This window comes from Rhinolophus ferrumequinum, chromosome 12, assembly GCF_004115265.2.
Source record: "Rhinolophus ferrumequinum isolate MPI-CBG mRhiFer1 chromosome 12, mRhiFer1_v1.p, whole genome shotgun sequence".
In the NCBI taxonomy this organism is placed as follows: domain Eukaryota; kingdom Metazoa; phylum Chordata; class Mammalia; order Chiroptera; family Rhinolophidae; genus Rhinolophus; species Rhinolophus ferrumequinum.
Genome location: NC_046295.1, coordinates 7,338,179 through 7,363,998, shown reverse-complemented (window position 1 = coordinate 7,363,998; position 25,820 = coordinate 7,338,179). Strand labels below are relative to the sequence as shown.

The following is a 25,820-nucleotide window of genomic DNA, read 5'->3' as shown; positions in this document are numbered from 1 at the left end:
TCTGTGCTGGGGTTGTGTCCTCTATTATCTGTCACTTACAAGCACTGTTTTTAGAGCTGGTCCCTCTCTGTTAAACTTTTTTGCTATGCTCAGCTTGGCCCTTATAAGCTGACAGGGCCTTTCTTTGAGCATTTCAGTGCATCTTGTTATTAATCTATTTGCGTATCAAATATATAGGGTGTACATACTGTGTGCCAATCATATATTCAGTACTGGTGAAATAAAAGGACTGGTCTGGGCTTGATCAGTGTATACATAGAATGGAGGTGACAGAAAACAAACAAATGGGTCCATAAATGAAAATATAGAACATATAATTATAAATAATGCAGGGACGATGAAGGCAATGAATAACAGGGTGGATGCCATCTGCTGAGCGGGGGGACTGAGACTGTGGCATTCAAGCTGTGATGAAAGGATAGGAAGGCTCCAACCTTGCAGGATTGTTTTGCTTTTATTTTTAAGGTCACTTGAAATGCAACTATCCACATCACTGCGCACAGGAGCTTTGGGTCACAGACTGTCCCCAAACTATAGGGATCACCCTCCCTGAAACACTTCCCACGTCCACCTCATTAACTTCCCATTTTTCCTCTAGCATTAAATCGTAAATCTTTTTTCTGCTTTTTAATACTCACATAATCTAGTCCCCACAGGCCACACCCCCTCCAACTGTACATCATGGACTCGTGAGGACTCATAAATTACCTGGGAAAGAATCAATTGCCCATGAAATGTGTGCACAAATTTTCTTAAAAATGAAAAGTAGGTGTCATCTCCAAGTCTTCTGGCAAGGAATCGGAGAAGGAAATAGCCCTAGAAGAAAGGAAAAAGAAGAAAAAAAATGTCTATCTTGGGTTCATCAGAAAACGCTCACACAGTTAACTCTAACTTACCCACCAGCACTTTATGCACATCTAGAATGTTCCATCTGATGTGTCCCAGGCTGCCCTTTACATTCTTACCGCTAAGGTTGGGCCTAGAAATTATGCACAACTACTTTGCTTTCAATTCATCCGTTGATGGTATCACATTTTTCATGGTTTACAGGAAGCCTGGATGTCCATCAGGGACCCAAAGTGAAGAGGCGCCCAACTCCTCTCTCCCTCAGCTATCAGAAAAGGCCTTTACAACTTAAAATATGTCCTTCTTACTCCTGTCTTCTAGTTGGAACCTGACAACTTTAAGATCCTGCTCTTTAAAGCAGAGAGAAGGGAGGTACAGGGCAGAAGGGAGGTTCAGCTTTCTTTGATTCGTGCCTCACTTTTTGGATATGAAGTGCTTTAATTATTGGAAAATCAGATATCTCTGCCCAGTCAGAAGTCATTTACAATGCTGATGATTTTTTTGTTTTTCCTCAACCATGTTACTGATCTTCATTGTTTACGTGTACGACATCTGACAATTAAGTTCGCAAACTTGTTGCAAGGACGTTGCTAAACTTTTTTGATATCAGAGGGATTATTCATTATGAATTTGTACCAACTGGACAGTTAACCAAGTTTACTATTTGGAAGTGCTGGAAAGGCTGCATGAAAAAGTTGGACGGCCTGAACTTTCGCCAACAAATCATGGCTCTTGCATCACAACAGCTCACACAGCGCTGTCTGTGAGGGAGTTTTTAGCCAGTGAACAAATAATTATATCGGAAAACCCTCCCTACTCACCTGATCTGGCACCCAATGACTTGTTTCTTTATCCGAAGATAAAGGAAATATTGAAAGGAAGACAGTTTGATGACATTCAGGACATCAAGGGTAATACGACGACAGCTCTGATGGCCATTCCAGAAAAAGAGTTCCAAAATTGCTTTGAAGGGTGGAGTAGGCGCTGGCATCAGTGCAGTTTTCCAAGGGGAGTACTTCAAAGGTGACCATAGTGATATTCAGCAATGAGGTATGTGGGACTTTTTCTAGGATGAGTTTGCGAACATAACTCTCAGACCTCGTATAACCTGAAAAATGCCATACCCTAATAATGGGCTTCTGCCATTTAGATGCATTTACCTTTAAGTAGTGAACCTGCATGAAGACCTTCTCTGGATTGAGCCCATGTTTGACGACAGATGATCCTGAGTCACTCACGTAGCCAGTTTTCTCCTTATTGGGTCTAAAATGATGCAGTGAAATTTTCTTTAAGTATAGTACATTCTTAACTAATTATGCCATATCATCTCAGTTCTTATTTTCAGAGTGGCTCAATAAAGTCTTAATTCTATTCACTAGTACCAGGTATGATTTAAAACAGTTGACATTATAAATTCATATACTGAACAAGGAGGGATTTATATTTGGGTTGGCAGCCTGAGATTGGCTATTGGCAATATTTTATATCATTTTATCCAAGACTAAAGCTTGCCAGGCCCTCAAGGAATCTCAGCTCCAATATGAATTATTTAAGAACCTATGTGCTTGTCTTTTGATGGGAATGATGGACTGGGAAATGCAATGGAAAATGTAGCTTTAGTTGGAAGAGTAAAGAACATATCTTTTCCCCCGAAATTTGAAAGCCCCAATGTTATCCACTTCTCTTGGCTGCGTTTAGAATTAAGGCTCCTTTAAGAAATATTTGTACTCTGAAGCCATTTTAGAATCACAAAAACAAAAGTCACAGAAGCCTATGTTTTTAGAACAGGTGGGGACATTCGTAACCACATACTTCAACCTCCTCATTCCACAAACGAGGGAAGTGGAGGCACACAGGAATTAAGTCTGCATCGAAGGTCTCACGGCTTGTTTTGATCTGTGGTGACATTAGGGCTGAAACCAATGTCTCCTTATTACCTATCACAGTTTTTTCCATGATGCTCTATGGTTTTAAATATTTCTTTTTTTAAATTCCTGTAAAAAATATAGTTGTGTTAGAGTGAAGCTTCAACAACTAGCTAACATCAAAATTTGTGACAAGATATTTGCACCTTTCAGCTGTTCTAAAACTAGTCACTTATTGGACAAACACTGAAGAGCATGTGTTGGGGTGAGTGGAAGGCAAGGGCCCACGAGAGGACTGGCACACCAGAGAGGCCAGTGGGCACTGTAAAGGCAGAGTGGTGCAGTACAGGGGGCACGGCCTTTGGAATCCAAAAAACCTAGTGTTGAATCCCAACCCTACTTCTTACACCTGTTACTGACTAGCAGGTTAGTTAAATTCTCTAATCCTCAATTTATTCACTTGCAAAATGGGAGTGACCCTACCTATATCCCTAGGTCCTGTGGGGAATAACTGAAATCATACGTGCAAAATCCCTAGTAGCAAGGGCTAGGGACACAGAAATTACTCAATAAACTTAACCCTTTTGCCGCGACGGTTGGATATATCCGAATGAATATTTCCATCCACTGAGTATGGATGGAAACTTCCAGAAAGGAAGTTTAGGAAAGCAGATGTACATTTTTCTATATTTTTGTGTTTTTCAAGAATGAAATAGGAAATTTTTACACATAAAAATAATGTCATTTATATACAAAGCAGCTCAAATTGTTATTATTAATATTACATGCATAAAAGTCAAAACATCAACTTTTTGGTTTTTTTGTAGATTTCTGACACATTTTGAAAAAAACTTGAAATCAATGCAGCGAAAGAGTTAATAAAATATTCCAATATTGTTAGTAATAAACATTGCTGAATTCAAGGTTGGTCATCGGATGTTAGAGACAATGTATATAGCTTGTTCTCTCACTTAATCCCATATGTTCGCAGACATAACATGTAAGGATGTTGGACATAAATGGAAGTGCCTAAGGATGACCCAGCTGCCAAATCACAGTCCCTTTGCAGGGTGCTGTAGTGGCCAAGCAAAGATTAAGTCTCTGCCGAATATTCCAGTACATTATCCCAGCAGAAACAAGGCCTGGAACCAGCAGATACCTAAAGGAAAGATGACGACATGCCACTAGAGCAAACTGCATAGTTTTAATTTTTCTACTTGATCCCTGACTTACCTACATGACTATACTTGCAGAAATAACTAGTTCCTTTCATCTTCATTTAAGACTCCATTGAAAAGCATCAGCTTTATTCCTGTTCTCAAGTTTGTCCTGGGGTTGAATGTTTTTATAAAGAAAACCACACTGGCTTTGATAGAGAAAGCCTACCACCCACAGCCTTGCAGGGAGGAAGGCTTCTCAGAGTCAGCCTGAATTCAAACCAGTTTTCCCAGCCCTTGGAGAGACAGAGTTGCTGTATGTTTCTTAAGCCCTTGAGCTCTGAATTAGACTAGAAGTGTGTGTGTGTGTGTGTGTGTGTGTGTGTGTGTGTGCAGGGGGGAACCTGGAACACCAACATAAATCTCTGCACAGAGGGCTCACTTCCGGGCTCAAGTTCCTAATGATGCTTTTAGTCGGTGCTTTTTTCCTTTGCCTAAAATGTCCTTCCAGAAAGCATCCCTCGTTTAGTCTCCTCTTCCACTCTCTCCAAATGAAGAAATGTTCAAGAAAATTCTTTTATGCTGACAGCATCCAAGGCAAACGTACAAGTCCCCAAGATATTCCTTTTAAAGTAGATGTGGTGCTGGAGGGAGCAGTGCCCAGGCAAGCTTTGCAAGAAATCAAAGGGACAGTTTTTATGAGGAAAAGACACTCCATGAGTGGAAAACGGCTGACTTCCATTTCTGTGCTACTCTGGTTCTCATAATGCCACTCATGTCAGGTCTGTACAGAGAGACAATGAACACAGAGAAAGCAGGAAACAGGATGAACTACTACATGTCAGAACACACGACTCTCACAGGCGAGTGACAGAAGTCACGACAATGAAGAGTACAGTAGTCCCTCCTGTATCCACGGTTTCAGTTACCTTCAGTCAGTCTAGGTCCAAAATATTAAATGGCAAATTCCAGAAATACACAATCTATAAGTTTTAAATTGCACACTGTTCTGAGCAGCCTGATGAAATCCCATGCCTTCCCACTCTGTCTGGCCGGGGGCGTGAATCGTCCCCTAGTTCAGAATATCTACATTGTTGTGCGCTCCCTGCTCCTCAGTCATTAAGCAGCCCTCTCAGTGATTAGATCGGCTGTCGTGGGATCACAGTGCTTGTGTTCAAGTCACCCTTATTTCACTTCATAACGGCCCAACATGCAAGAGTAGTTAGTGGTGGCGGCAATTCGGATATGCCCGAGAGAAGCCGTAAAGTACTTCCTATTAGTGAGAAGGATGTATGTATAGGAAAAAACATGGCATACATAGGGCTTGGTACTATCCGTGGTTTCAGGCATCCACTGGGGGTCTTGGAACACATTCCACACAGATGGGTGGGGGTTCGGTGCACACAAATGTATGATTCCATTTAGACGGAGTCAAAGAACAGGCAAAGCAGAGCTATGGGGATGGCGATCAGAATGGTTACCTTTGGGAGGGAGTATTGACAGGGAGGGGAAACCAGGAAAGTTTCTGGGACACTGGGAATGTGCCACACATTGATCTGAGCAGTGCTTTCATGAGGGAAAATAGTAAACGTCTATCGAGCCATCTAGACACATCTTATCTGTACTTCAGTGGGTGTATGTTCCATTTTAATTTTAAAAAGTTAAGGAAAATAGATGCACATGAAACAGTATACATTTTGTGAGAATAAAATGGAATCAGGCTAGAAAAGGGGCTGTGCTGTGCACGAGCCATGAACACGTGACTAGAATGAACTAAGCCCTAGACACCTGCAGACCAATGAAATATTAAAAAGAAATAACACTGAGAGAGGCAGGAAGAACTGTGGCAAATACAATTGGCTCAGTCTATTCCCATTTTCATCCACCTTCTTCCTTGCCACTTACACAGTCAAATTTGAAAAGCTCACGTTCCAAGTGTCCTTGTAGCTACAAGTAGCAGAAAACATGGTCCAGGCCAAAGAGACAAAAGCAGATATCTGCCGTGGTTGGGGATGGGTTCTGGGAGAGTTTTTGCTTTCTTTACAAAAGGGAGAACTATGATTGGTACTGCACCTCTTCCCCCCAAACATGGTGGATGGAGCTGCAGCAGCCACCTTGCAACCATGAAGCAGCCAATCAATATGCTATGGAGACCAGAATGGAATGAAAGAAGGCATCTAGTCTTGGACGGTATCATTCAGCTGCTGGCTGCCCAAGACTGCTTGCCTTCAGACTTCTTGTTATATGAGAAAAACAACCCCCACTTGTTTAAGTCAGCATTGCTTACTATTTTATTAATTGTAGCTAGATTAGATTCATTCCTAATGGACAGAGAACTGAACTCATGCTAAGCTACCATTTCCTGCACTCCTCCTGTGCCGGGTATTCTGCCAAGCTCTCATGCATCATGCCCTTCTACCTCCACAAGAACCTGATGGGGCAGGTACCATAATTATGACCATTTAAAAGTGGAGAAAAGTGAAGCCTGGACAACCCACAGAGCTAATTAGTGGCAGAGCTGAGGTTAGAACCCGGGTCCCTGGAACACCAAAGTCCTTGCTACATTCTGGGGCCTCGCCAAGATCAGGCCCCACGTTGGTTGTACCAAAACTCCGTGGAAAAGCTTAGACACTCTGCTTACGCTCCCTAAAGCTCAGTTTCCTTACCTGTAAAGAGTGGGACGAGGCTCAGATAATGTGAAAGCACACTGTAAACTAAAAGTGTCAAGCGTTTCTTAGACATTATACACCAGTGTTTGTTTCCTTGGCTGGAATACATGGAATGTGAGAGATCATGTTACAAAGGTTGTTTGGGCTGAAATGCCCTTGGTTTCTGTTGTACCTGGCACCAAACGCAATGACTGAGATTAGCATGACCTTCATGCCCACCTCCTTCCTTTTTCTCGGCACTCCCAGAAGCAATGAGGACATTTAAAAAGAGCTGTCAGATGGCAGTGATATTTGATACACAGTGACTAGATTTGGAATCAAACCTCTTGAAGAAAGGAATGATTTTGCAGGACCATCACCAAGGGTGGGATTTGGGAAAATGCCTCAGAAAATGCTCAGGTGTGTCAGCGTGGGTCTGAACACCTACTGATCTGCTGCAGCCCAGACGGGCCACCTGTGGGTATTCTCCATCTCACACTCCTCGGTACAAGGTATGGTCATCTATAAATTCACTACTGTAGCGCTTGAGCCAGGGACCAGGCGTCCCAGGCATGAGGCAGAAGGGGATTCATCAGCATCAACATCCCTGTCTGCATATCAGTTGCAGCTGCCGCCCATCACTGGAGGGTCCAGTCCAGGAGCAGGGCCTCACTTACCCGCAATAATGAGGAAAGTTAAAAATTACCTTTGTGTACACACTGGCCCCACGGTACTGATCTGAGCCACAGATGCACAAGTGTGACCCACAGGGGAAGCAACATAACACACTGGTTAAGAATTTGGGCGTGAATCTTGACTCTTAAGTGCCACGCTATCTTGAGCGAATCATACCCCTGAAACCCAGTTTCTTTGTCTGTAAAAAGGGGACCAGGATGGTGACCACGGCACCTCGTTAGGTTGTTGTAGCACCTAAGAGTGCTTAGCCAGAGTCCCTGCTGGCACTTAGCACATAATGTAAATGTGCTATTATCACCATAATGAATTCTGATTGGGGTTCAGAGAGTGCCAGCTCTTCCTCTGACAGGCAGAGACGTTAAAAAGGCATCACCCTATAGTTACGTTATACATGATGTTATCACTGGGGAAAGCTGAGTGAAGGGAACGCAAGAACTCTGTCTACTATTTCTGGTAATTTCTTATATCTAAACTTATTCTAAAATAAAGGTTTTTTTTTGTTTGTTTGTTTTTTTAAAGATGTGGCACATACATGTAGCCTTATGCTTTCCATTTGCGAGACCCCTGATTTTGAATGTAAACCCTTCAGGGATTGGTCTTTACGCCTGCACCATGCCATATTATCATCAGGAAACAAAAAGAAACCACACATTTCAGGTGTTGCTAGGTCTGGGAATGTTCCTTACACATAAACCCATAGTGTATACCACTCTGTTACTAAAGAAGTTACTAAGAAATTACTAAAATTCTGCGTGAAAGCTGGAGGCAGAATAATTGACAAGTACAGGAATTTTACGTCCTCCATTTGTTTTTGCAACTATTTTTCTATCTAAAAACGTGTGCGTAGTGATCACTGGCCAGCGACTTGCCTTTGGACAGTGCTCCCAAAGAGAACCGGACAGAAGGTGCACACCTTTAACTAATGAAGTTGTAGCGAAACTACTGGTATTTGGCAAGTTTGACCGGTTCTGTGCTTTTCACAGTGGATTTAGCAGCTATCCCGCATAAAGGTTTTTCCCCATCATGGACCATTATCCTGTAGCAGACAGAGCAGGATATTATTGTGGTGCTGAAAAAGGCAATCGCTAAAGTTACTGAAGACAGAAGGAGGCATCTCTCCAAGGAGCCAGGGGGAAGTGAAGAAGGTATATTCTGTCCTTTGATGGTGAAAGGAGTCAGTGGTCGGTACCTACAGTAGGCGAGGCCAGCCGCTGAGGAGGCTATAAGGAAAGACACCATGGTTAGCAGAATTATGGAAAACATGAACCAACTCTGCAAATTTTGATAAGCAAGGTAGGAAAATAATAGGTGAGACTTAGAAAAACAGGAAGTAATGAGCATAAATACAAAACCATAATAGCCCTGAGGTTTTGAATGGCCATACATCAGAAATTCCTCTCTAAGAAACAAAATCCCAAACAGAGAAAACAAGGAACAGATTAATACAATGGTCTGAGCAGTATACCACCACATGCAACATAGCAAGAGATAATGTGGACATATTTTCAAAGGAGACAAAGAAGAAAATGGAGAGCAAAGACACCAATACGACCGTGCAGGAGGTTCCTGATATAGTAGATTTTCAAAGGACATGTTCAAAAGATGAAAGGGGGGATGCTGGAGAAAGGAAAAAAAAAAAAAAAAACAAAGCTAAATGCAAGAGCCAGGAAGCTGTAAAATTGTCACCAGGAAGGCAAAAATTCAGAACGACCTGATATTAATGGAGAATGCCCAGGACAACAAAAAGAGCTTTCAAAGTCTGGAGCATAAGAAAGACCAGGTGTTGGAAGGTGACAGAATGAACAGAACTAGTTGATTCCCACTTTGCTCCAACTTTTGGGCCAAGGAGAAAGAGTTTCAAACTGTACTTGGTAGAATAAGCATTGTTACATGGGAACTGAGGTTTCATATGTGGGACTGATGCTCGGGACAGGTGGGGAGGCCTCCTTCATCCTTGAAAGGAACCCTGACTCCAGGCCCAGGTGCAATCACAGCCCAGGGGGATCAAGTCACGGCGACTGGGAAAGGGGCTGGTGGAGACAGACAGATGCTATCCTGATTTGTAAAAGGAAGAGGGGATTAGAGGAAGGGAGGCAAAACTCGTGACTTGGGTATTGAGCAGATCGTTTGTGAGCACTGAGAAAAGATGATGAGGAGCTACAGGAGTCAGCACGGGATCTCAAGGGCCACTTCTCAACATTCACCGTGGGCGTCAGGCATCCCGACCTCTATGAGAGCTGGCAGAATGGATGTGGTGGTGAATGTATGCTGCTTGTTTCGTGGCTTTATAGGAGGTTAAAACACAGAACACCAAGGCTATGCATTAATTACTTGCTACAACCAGGAGGGACTCTTCAGGGCTGTACCCAGGGAATGGTGATTTATTGGCTTAATAGATTTGCATAAGGGCCAAAGTCAGGAGTCAAACTGGTTGATTGACAGACAGCATCCACCTTTAAGACAAGAAACCACAGGCTAGAATGAGGATCCAACAAAACAATAGTTAGTAAGGACAAAGAGGTTTTTAAAGTTAAGCATCTACTTGTGAGAAAGATTTAGAATATTAAACTGTCTGTAAACTCAACGTGCAGCAAGAGATGACTAATGTGGCTTCCAAAACAATAAACATGGTGTTGTGGGGGAAGGACGGGTGCAGTGAGGATGTAGTGGGATGCACTGCTGGGGAGAGGCCAGACAGAGTGGGGAGCTGAGGTTCGGAACGGGGCCCGGGAGCCAGACTTACCTACGCTCTCATCCCAGCTCTGCCACTTACTAGCTGTGGGAACATGGCCAGCTGCTTACCATCTCCATGCATCTGTTTCCTCATCTATCAAATGGGAAGGCAGATGCCACTAGTACCTCTCTCACAGGGCCATTTTGAGGATTAAAGGAGATAACATATCTCGAGTGCTTAGCACGGTGTTTGGCACACAGGAAGCACTCAATGGATGTTGCTAAGGAGAAAACAATGTAGGAGTTGGAATGGTAAGACTGGCATGAGAAGGTGTATGATCAGGGATTAACAAAGGAACACGGTGCAGACGTGAGTGCATCCCACTGGATTACTGCTTGTCTTTTCCCGTCTGGATTATCTAGATCAAGGGGGGCAATCACAGTCCTTCTGCATTCTTCACAAGCGTAACCTCAGAGTACTGTTTTCTGTTCACGTGTCACATATGGAGAAGGCCACTGTCCACGAAGAGAACAACAAAGGACCAGCGTTCTCCTAACCTGCTATACGTATGACAGATTTACCAAGACCTCTGACCTAGTGAGCAGGCAAGGAGAGAAGCTGGTCTCCAGACATGTGGACGGTTTGGGTGAGAAGAGGTGAATCCTGTGCGACTCTGGAGGCCAGGCAGCCCTTGGGGGGAGGCAGCTTCTGCCCTGAGTTAAGGAAACCATTCTAGGACGGGCTGTGCCCACACAGATGCTGCTGCTTGTTGGAGCAACGAGACCTGGATCTTGGAAGCAGGCAGGCAGAAGCTGTGTGGCTATCTGTCAGGAGTATGGGGGGTTAAGCAAAATCACACTTAAGGCCCTTTCTGATCCTAGTATTCTATGATTTTAGGAGACAGAATAACCTGGAATATGTTTAAGCTACAGTATTTAGAAGTAAGACATTATTCTGCAGAGGGGAGTCGATAGGTTTGCTACGTAGCCTTGGCCGTGCTAAATCAGCATCAAGGGTGATTTTGATTTAAAACCAAAAAAAAAAAAAACAATAACATAAATGAATTAGAGGAAGCTTAACTAAATTTTACTCAACCACATATATTTGGGGACAGATTTAGCTTAAGAGTACAGGAGCCAAGCAATACAAGGCTTTCATTATACTTTTACAGGGGTTGTATTCTGGGGGAAAGTGTGGAGCAAAGAGAGGTGCATGTACAATGTACCTGAACTGGTATCCTCATTAGCCAGTTTAGAAGGGGCCTCCCACGCTAGTCAGGGCTAAGGTGATCATAACAAAACACAGGCTGCCAGTCCGCTACACATTCAGAACACAGGAATAGAGAGAACCTGAAAATTACAGGAAGCAAACGTAGAAAGGATAAAAATGGAAAACTTTCTTGTACTGTGTCAAAAAAACCCAGAAAACAAAAAATACCCCCACGACTTGATCCCAGCAAGAGGCAAATGAGACAAACACCAGTTTCACTTTACAAGGGAGGCGAGAAGCACGTTTTGAACAGCATGTGTGGTGCTGTGTGCTGAGATATGGGAAGGCTCGTCTCGTCTTATGACTCAAGGAGGAGCAGATGGTCCGTGGGAGCTTGGGAAGGACTTTCCCTTCTGGGTGGAGGGTGGCAGGCGGTGCAGGGCTTGCCTGAGTTTGAAGCCCAACATACACCAAGATGTAAAACAGGACGAGTACTTGGGAGAGCAGCTCCCTTCTCAGTCTTATGGGCAACTGTGTACTATTCATGTCTTATTATTTAATATTCTGTGCACTAACAGTGAGTGTAAGACCACTCACCACAGCACTGCTTGTGAATGCGAAAAACAAGAAATCACCAAAATTACCAAAAAGTCCAAGGATTAACAAGTGGTGAGACAGTTAGTTATGAAATGTTCATATCCTGGGATATTCTGCAGCAATTGGAAAAAAAAAAAAAGAACTACATGTGTTGATAACAGAATAGTCAGGATTGTATCATTAAGAGAAAAATGGAAGGTAGAGGTGAAAAATGGAATGAGGTGAAAACACACACACACTTATGCATATATACTTGTACTTGTGGGGCGCTTTCTTGGGAGGGAACCATCTCTTTGTGGGGTTGTTACACCACAGACACTACGGAGATGTCTCCCTGGCATCAGGACTAACAGTGACCTCTTGGGTCTCATCCAATGCCCTGAGGACACCAGTTGCCTCCTGCCATAATTTCTTCTTCCATCTCTCCTTCAGGCAATTGCTGGTCAACCCCAGTACAGCTATGGTGATGTTATGAGATGTTATAGAACATCAGTGATTTCCATCAGTTCCTTTCCTTCTTAAAAAATTAAGATATAATTCATACCATAAAATTCACCATTTAAAAAAATGTACAATTCAGTGGTTTTCAGTATATTCACAAGGTTATGCAACCATTACCAGTACCTAATTCCAGAACACTTTCATCACCCCAAAAAGAAACCCTATACCTACTGGCTGTCACTTTCCATTTCCCCCTCTCTCTCCCCAGCCCCTGACAACCATGAATCTACTTTCTGTCTCTGAGGATTTGCCTATTCTGAATTTTTGAGATAAAAGGAATCATACAATATGTGGCCTTTTGTGTCTGGCTTCTTTCACTTAGCATAATGTTTTCAAGATTTGTCCATTTTTGTAGTACACATCAGTACTTCATTCCTTTTATGGCTAACTAATATTCCATTGCATAGATATAAAGCATTTTATTTACCCATTTATCTGTTGCTGGACCTTAGTTTTCACTTTTTAGCTATTAAGAATAATGTTTCTAGAATAGGAAAACACTAACTCACAAAGATGTATGTACTCTTATGTTGCCTGCAGCATTATTTACAATAGCAAAGATATGGAAATAACCTAAGTGTACACTGACAGATGAATGTATAAACAAGATGTGATATATATATGTATATATACATACATACAATAGAATATTACTCATCCATAAAAAAGATGAAATACTGCCATTTGTGACAACATGGATGGATTTTGAGGGTATTTTGCTAAGTGAAATAAGTCAGATGGAAAAGGACAAAAACCATATGATTTCATTCATATGTGGAATATAAAACAAAAAAGTAACAAACGAAACAAAACAATAACAAACTCAGATACAGACAACAGAATGGTGGGGGTAAGGGGTGGGGGGAGAGTGAAATGGGTAAAGGGGCTCAAATATATGATAACAAAAGAAAACTAGACTTTTGATGGAGAGCATGCAATAGAGTATATAGATATCAAATTAGAATGTTGTACATCTCAAAATTATGTAATAGGGCCGGCCCACTGGCTCAGGCGGTTAGAGCTCCGTGCTCCTAACTCCGAAGGCTGCCGGTTCGATTCCCACATGGGCCAGTGGGCTCTCAACCGTAAGGTTGCCAGTTCAATTCCTGGAGTACCACAAGGGATGGTGGGCAGCGCCCCCTGCAACTAAAATTGAACACGGCACCTTGAGCTGAGCTGCTGCTGAGCTCCCGGATGGCTCAGTTGGTTGGAGTGCCTCCTCTCAACCACAAGGTTGCCAGTTTCAACTCCCGCAAGGGATGGTGGGCTGCGCCCCCTGCAACTAGCAACGGCAACTGGACCTGGAGCTGAGCTGCGCCCTCCACAACTAAGACTGAAAGGACAACAACTTGAAGCTGAATGGCACTCTCCACAACTAAGATTGAAAGGACAACAACTTGACTTGGAAAAAAGGCCTGGAAGTACACACTGTTCCCCAATAAAGTCCTGTTCCCCTTCCCCAATAAAATCTTTAAAAAAAAAATTATGTAATATACTAACTAATGTTAGTTACCTCAATAAAAATTAATTAAAAAAAGAAAGAAAAAATAATGCTTCTATGAACATTGAGTACATGTTTTTGTGTGGCCGTATGTTTTCACTTCTCTTGGATATATCCCTAGCAGTGGAGTTGCTGGGTTGTATGGTAACTCTATGTTTAGCCTTCTGAGGACCTCGCAGATTACTTTCCAAAGAAGCTGTACCATTTTACATTCCCACCAACAGTGTATGAGGATTCTAATTTCTCCAAATCCTCATTAACACTTGTTCTATCTGTCTTTTTCATTATAGTTATCCTAGTAGGTATGAAGCGATACCTCACTGATGTTTTGATTTGCATTTCCCTAATGGCTAATAATGTCAAGCATCTTTTTATGTGCTTATTGGCCATTTGTATATATTCTTTGGAGCAATGTTTATTCAGATCCTTTGCCCGTTTTTAAACTTGGTTATTTGTCTTTTTATTGTTGAACTATATGTTGAAGTCTTACTTCATTATATATCCTAGATACAAGGATATATATCCTAGATATCCCTCTGATATATTTCCTCCCATTCTGTGGGTTGTATTTTCACTTTCTTGATGGAGTCCTTTGAAATACAAAAGTTTTGGTGAAGTCCAACTTACTGGTTTTCCCTTTGTTTGCTTGTGCTTTAGGTGTCACATCTAAGAAACTGCTGCCTAATCCAAGATCATGAAGATTTACACCTATGTTTTTTTTCCTAATAGTTCAATAGTTTTAGCTCCTACATTTAGGTCTTTGATCCATGTTGAGCTAATTTTTGTATGAAGCAGAGGGTCTAACTTCATTCTTCTACATGTGGATATCCAGCTGTCCCACGATCGTTTGTTGAAAAGACTATTCTTTCCCCCATTGAATGGTCCTGGCACCCTTGTCAAACTGATCATAAATGGAAGGGTTTGTTTCTAGACTTTCAATTTTATCCCACTGATCTATATTTTTGTCCTTATGCCAGTATCACGCGGTCTTGATTACTGTAGCTTTGTAGTAAGTATTGAAATTGAGAAGTGTGAGTCCTCAAACTTTGTTATTCTTCTTCAAGATTGTTTTGGCTATTCTAGGTCCCTTGAATTTCTGTATGAATTTTAGGATCAGCTTGTTTATTTCTGCAAAACAAAAAATAGTCAACTGAAATTTTGACAGGGCTTACAGTTTAAGGAGTATTGCCATTTTAACAATCTTAAGTCTTCCAATTCATGAACATAAGATGTTTTGCCATTTATTTAATTCTTTAATTTCTTTTAACAATGTTCTGCAGTTTCCAGTATATGTGTTGCACTTCCTTTGTTAAATGTATCCCTCAGCATTTTATCATTTTTTGATGTTATTATAAATGAATTCTTCTTAATTTCATTTTCAGATTATTTGTAACTAATGTATAGAAACACAACTGACTTTTGTTTATTGATGTTGTATCCTGCAACCTTACTGAATTGTTTACTAGTTCTAATAGTTTATTGGGTGGGGCGGGCGGGCGGCAGGATTCCTTGGGATTTTCCATATATATGATCATGTCATCTGGAAAAAGAGATTTACGTCTTCCTTTCCAACCCAGATACCTTTTATTTCAGTTTCTTGCCTAACTGCCTTGGCTAGAACCTCCAGTACAATGTTGAACAGAAGTACACTCCCCTTTTTTATTCTTTCTCTCTTCAACCACGGACTTGAAATGGGACGTAGCCCCTATAAAACTGGATTATACCGTGTCAGTAGGATATCCTTTTCTCATGTCCTTGCAGCAGGTCCCGACAAATACTTGTCACAGTTTTTGTCAGCTATTCTAGATCAAAACCATTGGCCAAAACACAAACTATGTGAGGGGTGTGGGGGATAAGCAAATACTTTGTAGAACAAAGTCAATTTAGGATTACATAAGAAAGCACTCACTGCATGAGAGTTTTTCTGAGTGGGAAACTAACACAAAATAGCCAAGAATGTAATGTACATAGTGCTAGGACTGGCTGAGTGCATGAGATATCCTTAGACAACAGGCAAAATGAGAGGGAACTATTATAGATTGGTTTAAGTATATCAATTATTTTTTAGGAAAATATTTCATAGGTAAATAGCACTATAGGGAATCAGTGCCACACAGGGCAGTAACACAAAAAAATGTATGCATATACACTTATAAAACTTATTTTCTGCAGGATTCACAAGAAAATGCTAGCAGTGAGGTCCTTAGGATGAGGACTGTGGTGGTGGAGGTGGAATTTTATACCTTTCTAAACTGTTTGAATTTTCCTGTGATGTACTTTTATTTTTTTCTAAAATCATGGTTAATTAAGCAGTGATTATAAACTGCTTTATTTCTTAACTTAAATTTTTCTATATTTAAAAGAAAACAAACAACCCCTACTAAATCTTATTGCAAAATTGAAACACCCTGTACAGTAAGTATGTAATTAGGGGCCTATCGAGAATTCTATCCCTCCCTCAGAAATACCTGAGTGATGAGTAACCAGGGAACGGTCTAGAAAAATGAACAGGGAGGGTTATTTGAGTTCAGTTATTCAGGACATGTCTGTCATCTTTGCTGAGTAAAAGAAGTAAGAGCTGAGGGTGTCCCTCCGACAGGAAACAGGAACTGAGTGGGCAGCTCAGGGGGGTGGAGCTGGCCTTGGAAACAGGAAAGGGCAGAGTCTGTTCTGGCTGGCTGAGAGCCCTACAGTTTTTCCGAAAATGCTGGCACAGGTATAGCACCCTCCTGTCACGAAAGGGGAGAAACGGGGTACACAGCTAGCTGGCTAGAGTGTGTGATTCAAATAAAGAAACCCGGACAGAGAGAACAGGGTGGGAGGATCCCAGGCCTGAGAGACAGAGGGTGGAGGGCAGGAATTCCAAGAGACAGATGTAGAGACTTTAGAAACTGCCCAGGCCAGTGCTGGTGCTGGGAGCTCGGGTAAGAGCTCCGAAGCCCATAGAGGCAAGAACACTTTCTTCTCAGGGCTGTGGTCAGATTCTGCACAGAAGCTAGAGGAGCTTTACAGAGCAGAACCAGACGGGACAGCAGGGTGGACTTCTGTAGAGATTAGACCACAAGTATGGAGGGTATGAGGAGCCTATGTTTCTTAGAAACATTGCTGATTTAATTCTTTCCTCAAGCTATCCGTTTGAACATCTTTGTTTAACATTCAATTTCTTTTTCAGTTTGTTTTTGCTTTTAATCTCATCCTTTTCATTTGTAACCACGCATTCTTATACCTTTTTAAAAATGTCCTCTCAATTTCTTAGTAAAATTTACTTTTTGAACACGCCAGCCAAGTTTGTCAGGAGGAAAGGTAGGTGTTTGCAGGCCTTGGTTGGTAAAGAGCCAGGAATAGGACGCCCTTTGTAGTCACCAGGGGACAGTGGCAGCAGTGACAAGGTAGCTGGCCCAGCTCAGAGCTTTGGGGAGAGGACGGGGACGAGGCAGCGTGAAGAAACTATAAGCTAGGAGGGAAACTGGGCTGACTAAAGGGGCTGCGTTCTTGTGTCCTCTGTCACTTCTAGGGTAAACATTTACCAGGTGCCAGAGGGACTAGATGATAGTATCTAACGTGTGTTGAGGATTTAGAATAGATTGAATAATAGGGAACTGACAATACTCAGCCATCTTAGTTGTACCAAATGGCAATATCCTGTGATTCAACCTAAAACAAGTGTTCTAAATGATTTGCACATATTCATCACATGGATTCCTCACACTCACTTTTAAGGTAGAAACTATTTTATAGAGGAGACTAAAGCTCAGTGTGGCTGTGTAACTCTCAAGGTCACAGAGTGTGCAGTGGAGTCAGAAGTGGACTCGAGTCCAGGCAGTTGGGCTTCTAGGGTTATTCTTACAAACCCTATACTACTCCCCTGGGCTGAGACTGAAGACTGAGACGCTCCGGAGAGAGCTCAGGCCTGCGTCCTCAGACGAGTTCTCTAAAATGAGGCAGGATTGCCCAGGCCTCGGCCTGGGATTGCTGCGTTTCACTCTGTTCAAAGTCATGACACATTTCACAAAGCCTACATATCCAACCAGCTCCTTCAGTGGGTCAGTCCTTATCTGCAGTCTGGAATAGCTTTACGTCACATCATTGGAAGACTTCTCTGAAGATGTATGGACATTTCAGTCAGTTTTGAATAGCCCCAAATGAGCAACTCACTTAGAGCCTCAGGCCAACCAAGAAGTGGATTCCAGGCTCTTCTAAACTCAGGCCTGGGTTCCTGAAACAGCCACCTAATCCCAGCTGACATTCAGACTCTGTCTCTCTGATCAGGTGTCATCTCAAAGTCTGGGTCATCTTCCCGGAACTCCATTTTTATTATGTCATTCTTGGAACTGAAAATAGCTCCCCATTGCCGGGATAGTCACATGCAAACCCTTAAATTTGGCATCTGAGGAGCTCCATCACTTAGCCTCACAGGTCCTTACTGGCTCTCCTCTCCAGCAAACTCCTTCTCATTTAACGCCCATTTCCACCATCACATCACTGTTTACCCTGCCAGGCTTTGCTCGTTGAGTTTCCTTCCCTCCACCTCCGTACCAGTCTCAATGCTGTCCTTTCTTATCGTCCCAGCTCGAGCCTCGCGCCTTCCCAAGGACCCCTCCCAAACTAAACCTACCAGTGGTAAACTCTCAGTTCTTAGAACTCCGAGGACTTGCCTACCTACTAGTATCCTGTCACCACTATTTCAACTCTCCAAATGATAGCGAGAACCACAGGGACAGAGATCGTGTTGTCGACCACATTCATCTCTTCAGCGTTTATCGAGCACCCACTCGGTGCCCAGAACTGTGGTCCACAGCACTAAAGCAGACATAGTCCCCAGGTTCAAGAGGCTGATGGGTCGGAAGAGAGATGGACTAAGTCAGAACATAGAAAATTGCTATTTTTGTAGGTTAAAAATTGGTTCAAAATTGGCAATTTAATAATGGCCCATTCTAAAGATAATTATCAAATAATGTAGTATCATCAGGGATAGAGACACAACCAGAGCATTTAGGGGGTACAGAAGTGGGTCACCAGCTTATCTTTGCGGGGTAAGGCCTGAGATTTTAGGAAGGCAGGGGTGAGAATTTGGAGTCATGCAACAAGGGAAAGATACTCTAAATAAAGCTAACATGAAAATAGGCAAGGCAGTAAGCAAGAACAGGCAGACGGTAGGTGTTATGGGCTGAATTGTATCTCTCCAAAATTTTTATGTTGCAGTCCTCAACCCAGTTCAGAATGTGACTACGTTTCCAGATAGGGCCTTTAAAGAGGTAATTAACTTAAAATGAGTCCTGGGGTGAGCCTTATAAGAGGAGGAGATTAGGACATATGAAGAGACACCAGGAATATAAAGAGACACGCAGACACACAGAGAGCAGACCATGTGTAGACACAGCATGAAGGCGAACATCTGCAAACCAAGGAGAGAGGCCTCAGAAGAAACCAAACCTGCTGACATCTTGACATTGGACTTTTAGCCTCTAGAACTACAAAAATAATAATAATAATAATAATTTCTGTTGTTTAAGCCACATACCTGTCTGTCTATGGTATTTTTGTTATGGCAGCCATCCCAATCTAATGCTGCAGGGTTCTATGAACTGCTTGGAGTGGCTAGAGGGGAAAGGAAAGAATGGCAAGAGAAGAAACTGCAAAAACAGAGAGGAGTGATGGTGTGTGGGGCCTTGAATGCTCTATTAAGGAGCTTGGACCTGGAGTTGAGAGGACGGGAACTTTTGGAAGGTTTTAAGCAAGGGGGTGGGAGAATCACAAGGTGTTTTCAGTAGAGCTCCCCCATGGAAGTGAGGAAGATAGATTTGATGGGGCAAGCCCAGAGGCAGAAAAAACAATTAGGAGGCTGTTGGATTGGTGGCCACAAGCCATTGAGTTCTAAACAGAGAGACAGTAGTGTTAGGGGTTGAGAACTGAGAAATACTTACAAGATGAATTCATAGTGACGGCTTAACTCGTCCCAGGGGAGGGGAGAAGGAGAGGGAAAAGCTGGAAGACACCCAAGCTTCTACCTATGAGTTCAACACTAGAAGAGGTGAGCAGATGGGATGGAGAGAGGGGATCACCAGTGTGAGAAGCCTGCAGGGCAGCCAGGAAGAGATGATGTCAAACGAGCAGTTAAGCATTCAGATCTCATGTCTGTGAGAGAGCTGGGCTGGGCTGGCCGGGAGACTTGGGAGCCCCGGCACAGGCAGGAGGTATGGCCAGCAGCGCCCAGGCCCCACTCGTATCTCATGGGACTTTCACCATCTGTGTGCACATCAGCTCTTGGCACGTTCTCTGTAACTCTTTGTCAGATGTGGCCCTCAGGTTCCCTGAGCCTGTCTTGCTTGTGAACACAAAAGCTGGAAGTACTAGGAATGGACATCTCACAGGCAACGGCAACAGGGGCAGGGTCTCCACACTCTGGGGCCCTTGCTCCTGACAGGACACCTCTGAGGATGACCCACGGGGCCTCCAGAGCAATCCTGTGTGACCTGACTCAGTATCATGGCACCCCAGCGTGGGTTCCTTCCTTCTGCTCACTTCTACTTCCCCTTCTGTTTTCCCCTCCTGGGAATACTTCCTCATCATCTCTTCCACATGAATCTTATCTGAGGGTCTGACTCTGGGGAACGTCACCTAAGACAGGGGGTATGAATGAGACCACTCCAGGAGGATATACAGCCAAGAAGGCAGCCCCCTAGGGACACCAGCTCTGGAGAGGCAGACAGTCGAAGAGCAGACTGAGAAGGAAATGAAGGAAGGACAGCACTGGGGACAAGGAGAACCAGAAGAGGGGTTGCTATGACAGCCAGGTGACAGAAACTCCCACAAAGCAAGAGCTATCGACGGTATCAAACAAAGCAGAGGAGTTGAATAAGATAGGACTTGAAACATGTTTACAGAATCTGGTGATGAAAGACTCATGGCCTCGTCCCTGGTCCACAGTGATGTGTGTCATTCTCCCTGGGTCTGTAGGTCCTCCCTTCCCTTCTTCCTCATGGACAAAGGGTTTTCAATATATATGTTCTATATATACCTATGTTCTAGGATCTGTGTCAAGGCACAATCATTTCTAGTTCCACCTCTGGAATTAGAATTGTATCTTGAACTGGATGAAGACTGATAGCTTGGGTCTCAGGCATCTGAGAGGTGGAGGGGAGGCTCATGTGTGTATAGAACTGAAGGGACAACAGGCTGATGGCCTCAGTTTTCCCTGTGGGGCAGGAAGCAAAAGAAGGAAGGGAAAGTAAAGAAAGTCTGGAATAAACACCAAAGGCCATGGAAAAGGGAGCCGTCCAAGAAAGAGTGAAAAGATTTATTCAGGGCAGTGGAGAAGGCGGTCAGAAGGCTGGGGAGCTCTCAGGGCCCAGGTTGGAGGAGCAGCAAAGAAGACGGAACCTCTGGGCTGGGAGTGGAGAGGTGGGGGGGGGTGGTAGCAACAAGGGACTTTTGAAGGTGGGGAGCTTCTCCCTGAGGCAGACTTGTGGCTGCAAATGGATGTGTTCCCACACGTGGGTGGGAAAAGATTGTTATGTTCTTTAAGGATTAGAAATAAAAACTTTGAGAAAAACTTTAGAGGTGAAAACTTCATGCATATTAGAGAAGGTTTACACAAGGGCTTTTAATTTGAAAAGTCTTCCTGTTTTAAATGGAATACACAGTACTTCGGCCTGGTGCAAACTCACAGAACTCGTGTCACGCACATTTCATTTTGGCTATGGACAGAGCTGCACACAGGGTTTCTTCCCTATTATTATGGTATGTCTTTGTGACCAAGGGGTGAGACATTCATAAGGAAGATAGCAAAAGAGGTCCGCATTTCTCTAAAATTGTATCGCCCGGGAGGCGGCAGCTACGAGAAAGCCACATCAGACTCTGGGCTTGTCAGTGTCTCATCAATGTGATGTATTTTAATGTTTTTCTCGGCACAAGCCTGACTTTAACAATGAATTCAGAAAAAAAGAAGTGTGATAATAAATCACAAACAATAAAAACCAGCAGAGATTTCTTGTGACCCCGCCTCTGCAGCTCCCACATCCCACCAGCCTGTCAGAGTATCTAAACGCACTCAGAGCGAAGATGCCGGAATCTGGCTGTGCCCTAGAGACAAAGGCCCCAGAGCCTTTCAGAAGCGCCCCCAGCATCTTCCTTGGCAGGAGTCAGGACTGCTGCACTGGTCAAGACGGAAGTTTTTAGGGTGGGGGCCGGGGGGATTGAGGGCACAACAGGACAAAGTGAAGACATGGCGGCCAGGAAGGGCATAGGAGGCCAGTGTGATCAGGCTTGGCCCGGCGCACAGCTCTGCCCAGGGCTGGCGGAGAGGTGACGGAGAGCCTGCAGAGAGGCACGGAGCTCTCGCCTACGGGAAAGCCATCTTTAATAATTAACAAATGACAAAAGGCACAGGATCAGTAATGTGACCCCTAGCATTCTGGAACTATGAGCAAATCGCCACACCTCAACAGCCTGCAGCCACATTACAGGCTCCCCAGACAAGGACGGCTGAGGAGACTAGCAGAACGTGAAAAACTATAACTATTGTAACCAAAGGAAACTTAAAACCAGGTCGTCGACCTAAGACGCATTTGATGAGAGCCATGATTCAGCACTGGATGTGGGAAAGGTACAAGTGGAAAACAGGTCTTATAAATTAATGAAATCCGCAAGGCAGAGCCCAACAAAATTTTAGTTTTTCTCTTCTCAGTCTGTTAATACTCCAGTATGCATAACCAACACAACATTGAGCTTTCTTTTTCCCCGATTATCTACTGGAAAAAAAATCAGACGCACGCTCTCATTTGTAAAAAGACAAAGATGCTTGATCCAGAATACTTCTTTTGCCCCAACTTTCATGTCCTTTCTCAGTTCAAGATACAGGGAGTATTTCTATTTTAATGCAACTAAATGAGACATCCAGCTCTTTGAAGGTGGGAGATGGTGGCGAGAAAGGAGCATAGTTTCAAGCCCCACTCTGCTGTTTACCAGCTGTGTGATGTCAGACACCATATTCAGTCCTTCTGAGCCCTGAGTCATCTCAGTGAAAATCTGAAATAGCCAGCAGGGGAGGTGGGGAAGGACTGGCCAGTGAAGTATACAGAAGGAAATCCAGCAGAGTGTGGCACACAGAAGCCAAGAGAAAACAGTGTTTTTAGGAAGGAGTGGTCAACCACGTTGAAAGCCGCTGTAAATATGGGTAAGAGAAGTATCGGTTGCACCTGACAAGCTGGAGAAAGGATCAAGGCACAAGCCGAGACTGCTAAAATCTTAGATCGCTGTATTATTATTATTATTTTAATTTTTTTTTTAAAGGCAGGCTCTTTTTTTTTTAACTTTTTTTTTTTTAATCTTACTTTAAGTGTATTTTTCCAGGACCCATCAGTTCCAAGTCAAGTAGTTGTTTCAATCTAGTTGTGGAGGGCGCAGCTCACAGTGGCCCATGTGGGGATCGAACCAGCAACCTTGTTAAGAGCATTGCGCTCTAGCCAACTGAGCTAAGCGGCCACCCCAGATCGCTGTATTATTTGAAGACACTTCTTCCTAAGGTCTTATTGCATATTAATACAAAACAAAATCTGAGAACAAATTTTTACAACCCTGGTTCTTCCTTTCACTTTCTATAATTTCCAGGTTCTCTGTGCCCATTTAAGGGAGAATACTAAGAGATGGGAGTAAACTAAACCTAGGCCATATAATTTGGGGCAGGCTCAGAAACATTTCCTCTTCATTGCAAGCGCATCTGATAACAATATTTTCTGGAATGATGTGCAACAAGTCTTTGAAACGCAGTCATTTCATGGTTAGCCCTAATTTAGGCAAATATAATTTCAGAATACTAAGACAAAGAAAAACAAATGCCATAATAAGTCTTCTAGCACAGAGGTCTAAAAATAGTGGATTCTTTCTCCTGGCTCCATACACGAAGGAAAAGCTCTAGGCCACCAAAAGCTGGGCTGACAAAGCTCCGTGGAGGCCAAAGATTAGGCTCTCCTCAGCCGTGTACTGACTTCCCAGTGTAAAAGCAGACTGCTTGCGAGCGGGAAGCACATTTCATCAACTGTTAATTGGAATGCCCTTCCCCCGACTAGCGTTCTGTGTCAGGCAGAGCTGGAGGCATCAGAGGGACTCAGAGACTTGGAGATGGAGAAACTGAGTCTTGAGAGGTGACAGGATTGGCACTTATACAGTCAACCCTAAGCACGCGCCTGCATCAGCCCCCCTAAAACAAACCTCTGTGACCTTCATCTGCTTCCCTTCTGAGCACAACTTCCCACACCACGTCCACACTCACTGTCTCTATTTCCTGACCTCCCCTCCACTCTTCCACCCACTTCAATCTGGCTTCCTTCTAAAGCACTCATGAATAAACGCACACATGTCAGGGTCACATCTTTATGTGGTCCAACCCAAAGGTCCCTTTCCTCCCTCCCTTTTAAACACCCTCAGGAGCATCCAACACCGCACTCCGACCTTCCTGACTTTCTTCCCTGCCTTCCAGGAGCCCCAGTGTCTGGATTTCCTCTACACTGATTCCCCATCTCCTCTGCTGGCCCCTCAACTTCCTCCCAGCCTCTTCTCTCACTTTCCTCTCTTCCTGGTGATTTCAGTGTACTCAGAATTTTAAGTATTTATGGGCCAAATGTTCCAATCTCGCCAATGAGCTTGTAGACCCTACTGAGCGCTCAATTTTGAATAGCTATTTGGCATCTCAAACTTAATCCATGCAAAACTGGAATCTTTATTTTTCTCTCCCAAGCTTGCTCCTCTCAAAGTCTGTGCCATCTCACCAAATGGCATCACCATCTATCTACCCAGCTGCTCAAGTCAGAAGCCTAGAAATCACTCTGGACACTCATTTCCCTCTTTTCCACATTCAATCGACGAAAGACCTGCCAGTTCCACTGCCAAAACATGTCTCAAATAGGTGTGCTTCTCGAGTGTGTCACTGCCATCACCAGGACTTCTTTCATGGATGACCACAATGTTCTAACCCTCCTCCTCGCTTTCCGTGTGCTGCCTGCGGTCCATCCCACACCACAGCCAGAGCAACACGCTAAAATCACCAGACAGATCATGAGCATTCTCTGCTTCTGCTAGAGGCCCTGGGCGCCTTCCCCCGCACGTGGAGGAAGGCTGGAAGACCTGGCTCCTGCCTCTCTCCCTGCCCTTCTGGCCACACTACCCTCTTCTCTGTCCCTGTGCACCTGTGAGCCAAGGTCTTTCCTGCCTGGGGGCCTTCGTGCTCCTCAGAGACAGGCATTCCCCACCCTCCTCACTGTAAACCACCATGTGCCCTTCGTGCCCCTGCTCTCCACCTGCAATTAGCTGTACACAAAACAGGGTCCCCACGAAGTGGAAGCTTCGCGAGAGCAGGGCCCCTGCCCACAGCGGTCCTGGGTGTGGCCATCCCACTAGCTGAGTGAACAGAGATGCTCGATGAGTGACACTGGGTGGGGACGCAGTGCTCTGGGCGCTGGCTCTCCTGAGCAATGGATGAGTCAGCACTGATGGCAGCAGCTAGTGTGAGAGCGAGTGGCCTGCTTCTCCGTGGGAAGAACGGCCACCTCGTGCTGCCATGCTGCACAAAAGCGCCAGCCGGCCTCTGGAGTCAGGCTGGGCTCAGCAGTTCCCTGACTTGGACCTCAGTGGGCAGTCACTGCAGAGTGGGGGTGTTTGCTTAAAAACAGAGACAACACAGAACCGTTTTAGGCCGGCTTGTGCTCAGGAGGTGGACGGGCCTTCAGGGTTGCCATCTAAAGTGGAGATGATTCCCGATGGCTGCTTTCCCACCTGTCTGATTGCAGATTCCAAACACTTGGCTCTAGTCAAGAGGTGGCAGGCAGGATGAAAGCTTCTGTTGCCATAGCAACCACAGTGCTCCTGGGGCCTAGGCTCCAGGTTTCAGATAAACAACTATTCAGAGAAGTGAAGAAAACGAGCAAAGCAGAGAGGGACAAAAATGGAAAAATGGCAAGAAGTAACACGACAAGTGCTGCAAGACACTCTGAAAACAAAAGGAAGGAGCTGGGACTAGAATCCTCCCACAGGATGGCCTCCTGGGGGGACTTACCGGAACAAAAGGCCCCATTGACACAAACATCTGTTACTACTAAACACTTAGGAATCAATATTTTCCTAAAGGTTTTT

The 25,820-nt window shown here is 44.0% G+C and overlaps 1 protein-coding gene across 16 annotated transcripts in view; it reads right to left on the bottom strand.

The window, feature by feature from the left end:
• AOPEP (aminopeptidase O (putative)) overlaps nucleotides 1-25,820 on the bottom strand; it is a 348,074-nt gene that overhangs the window by 118,313 nt on the left and 203,941 nt on the right. For all 16 annotated transcript variants that reach the window (XR_004424616.1, XR_004424615.1, XR_004424614.1 and 13 more), the window contains 2 exons: nucleotides 2,007-2,109; nucleotides 709-816 (listed from right to left, as the gene is read on the bottom strand). Coding sequence is in view for 13 of the 16 variants with exons in the window: in XM_033122522.1 (XP_032978413.1) it covers nucleotides 709-816; nucleotides 2,007-2,109 (211 nt within the window). In the remaining 3 variants the exon portion in view is untranslated. The remainder of the gene's footprint in view (nucleotides 1-708; nucleotides 817-2,006; nucleotides 2,110-25,820) is intronic.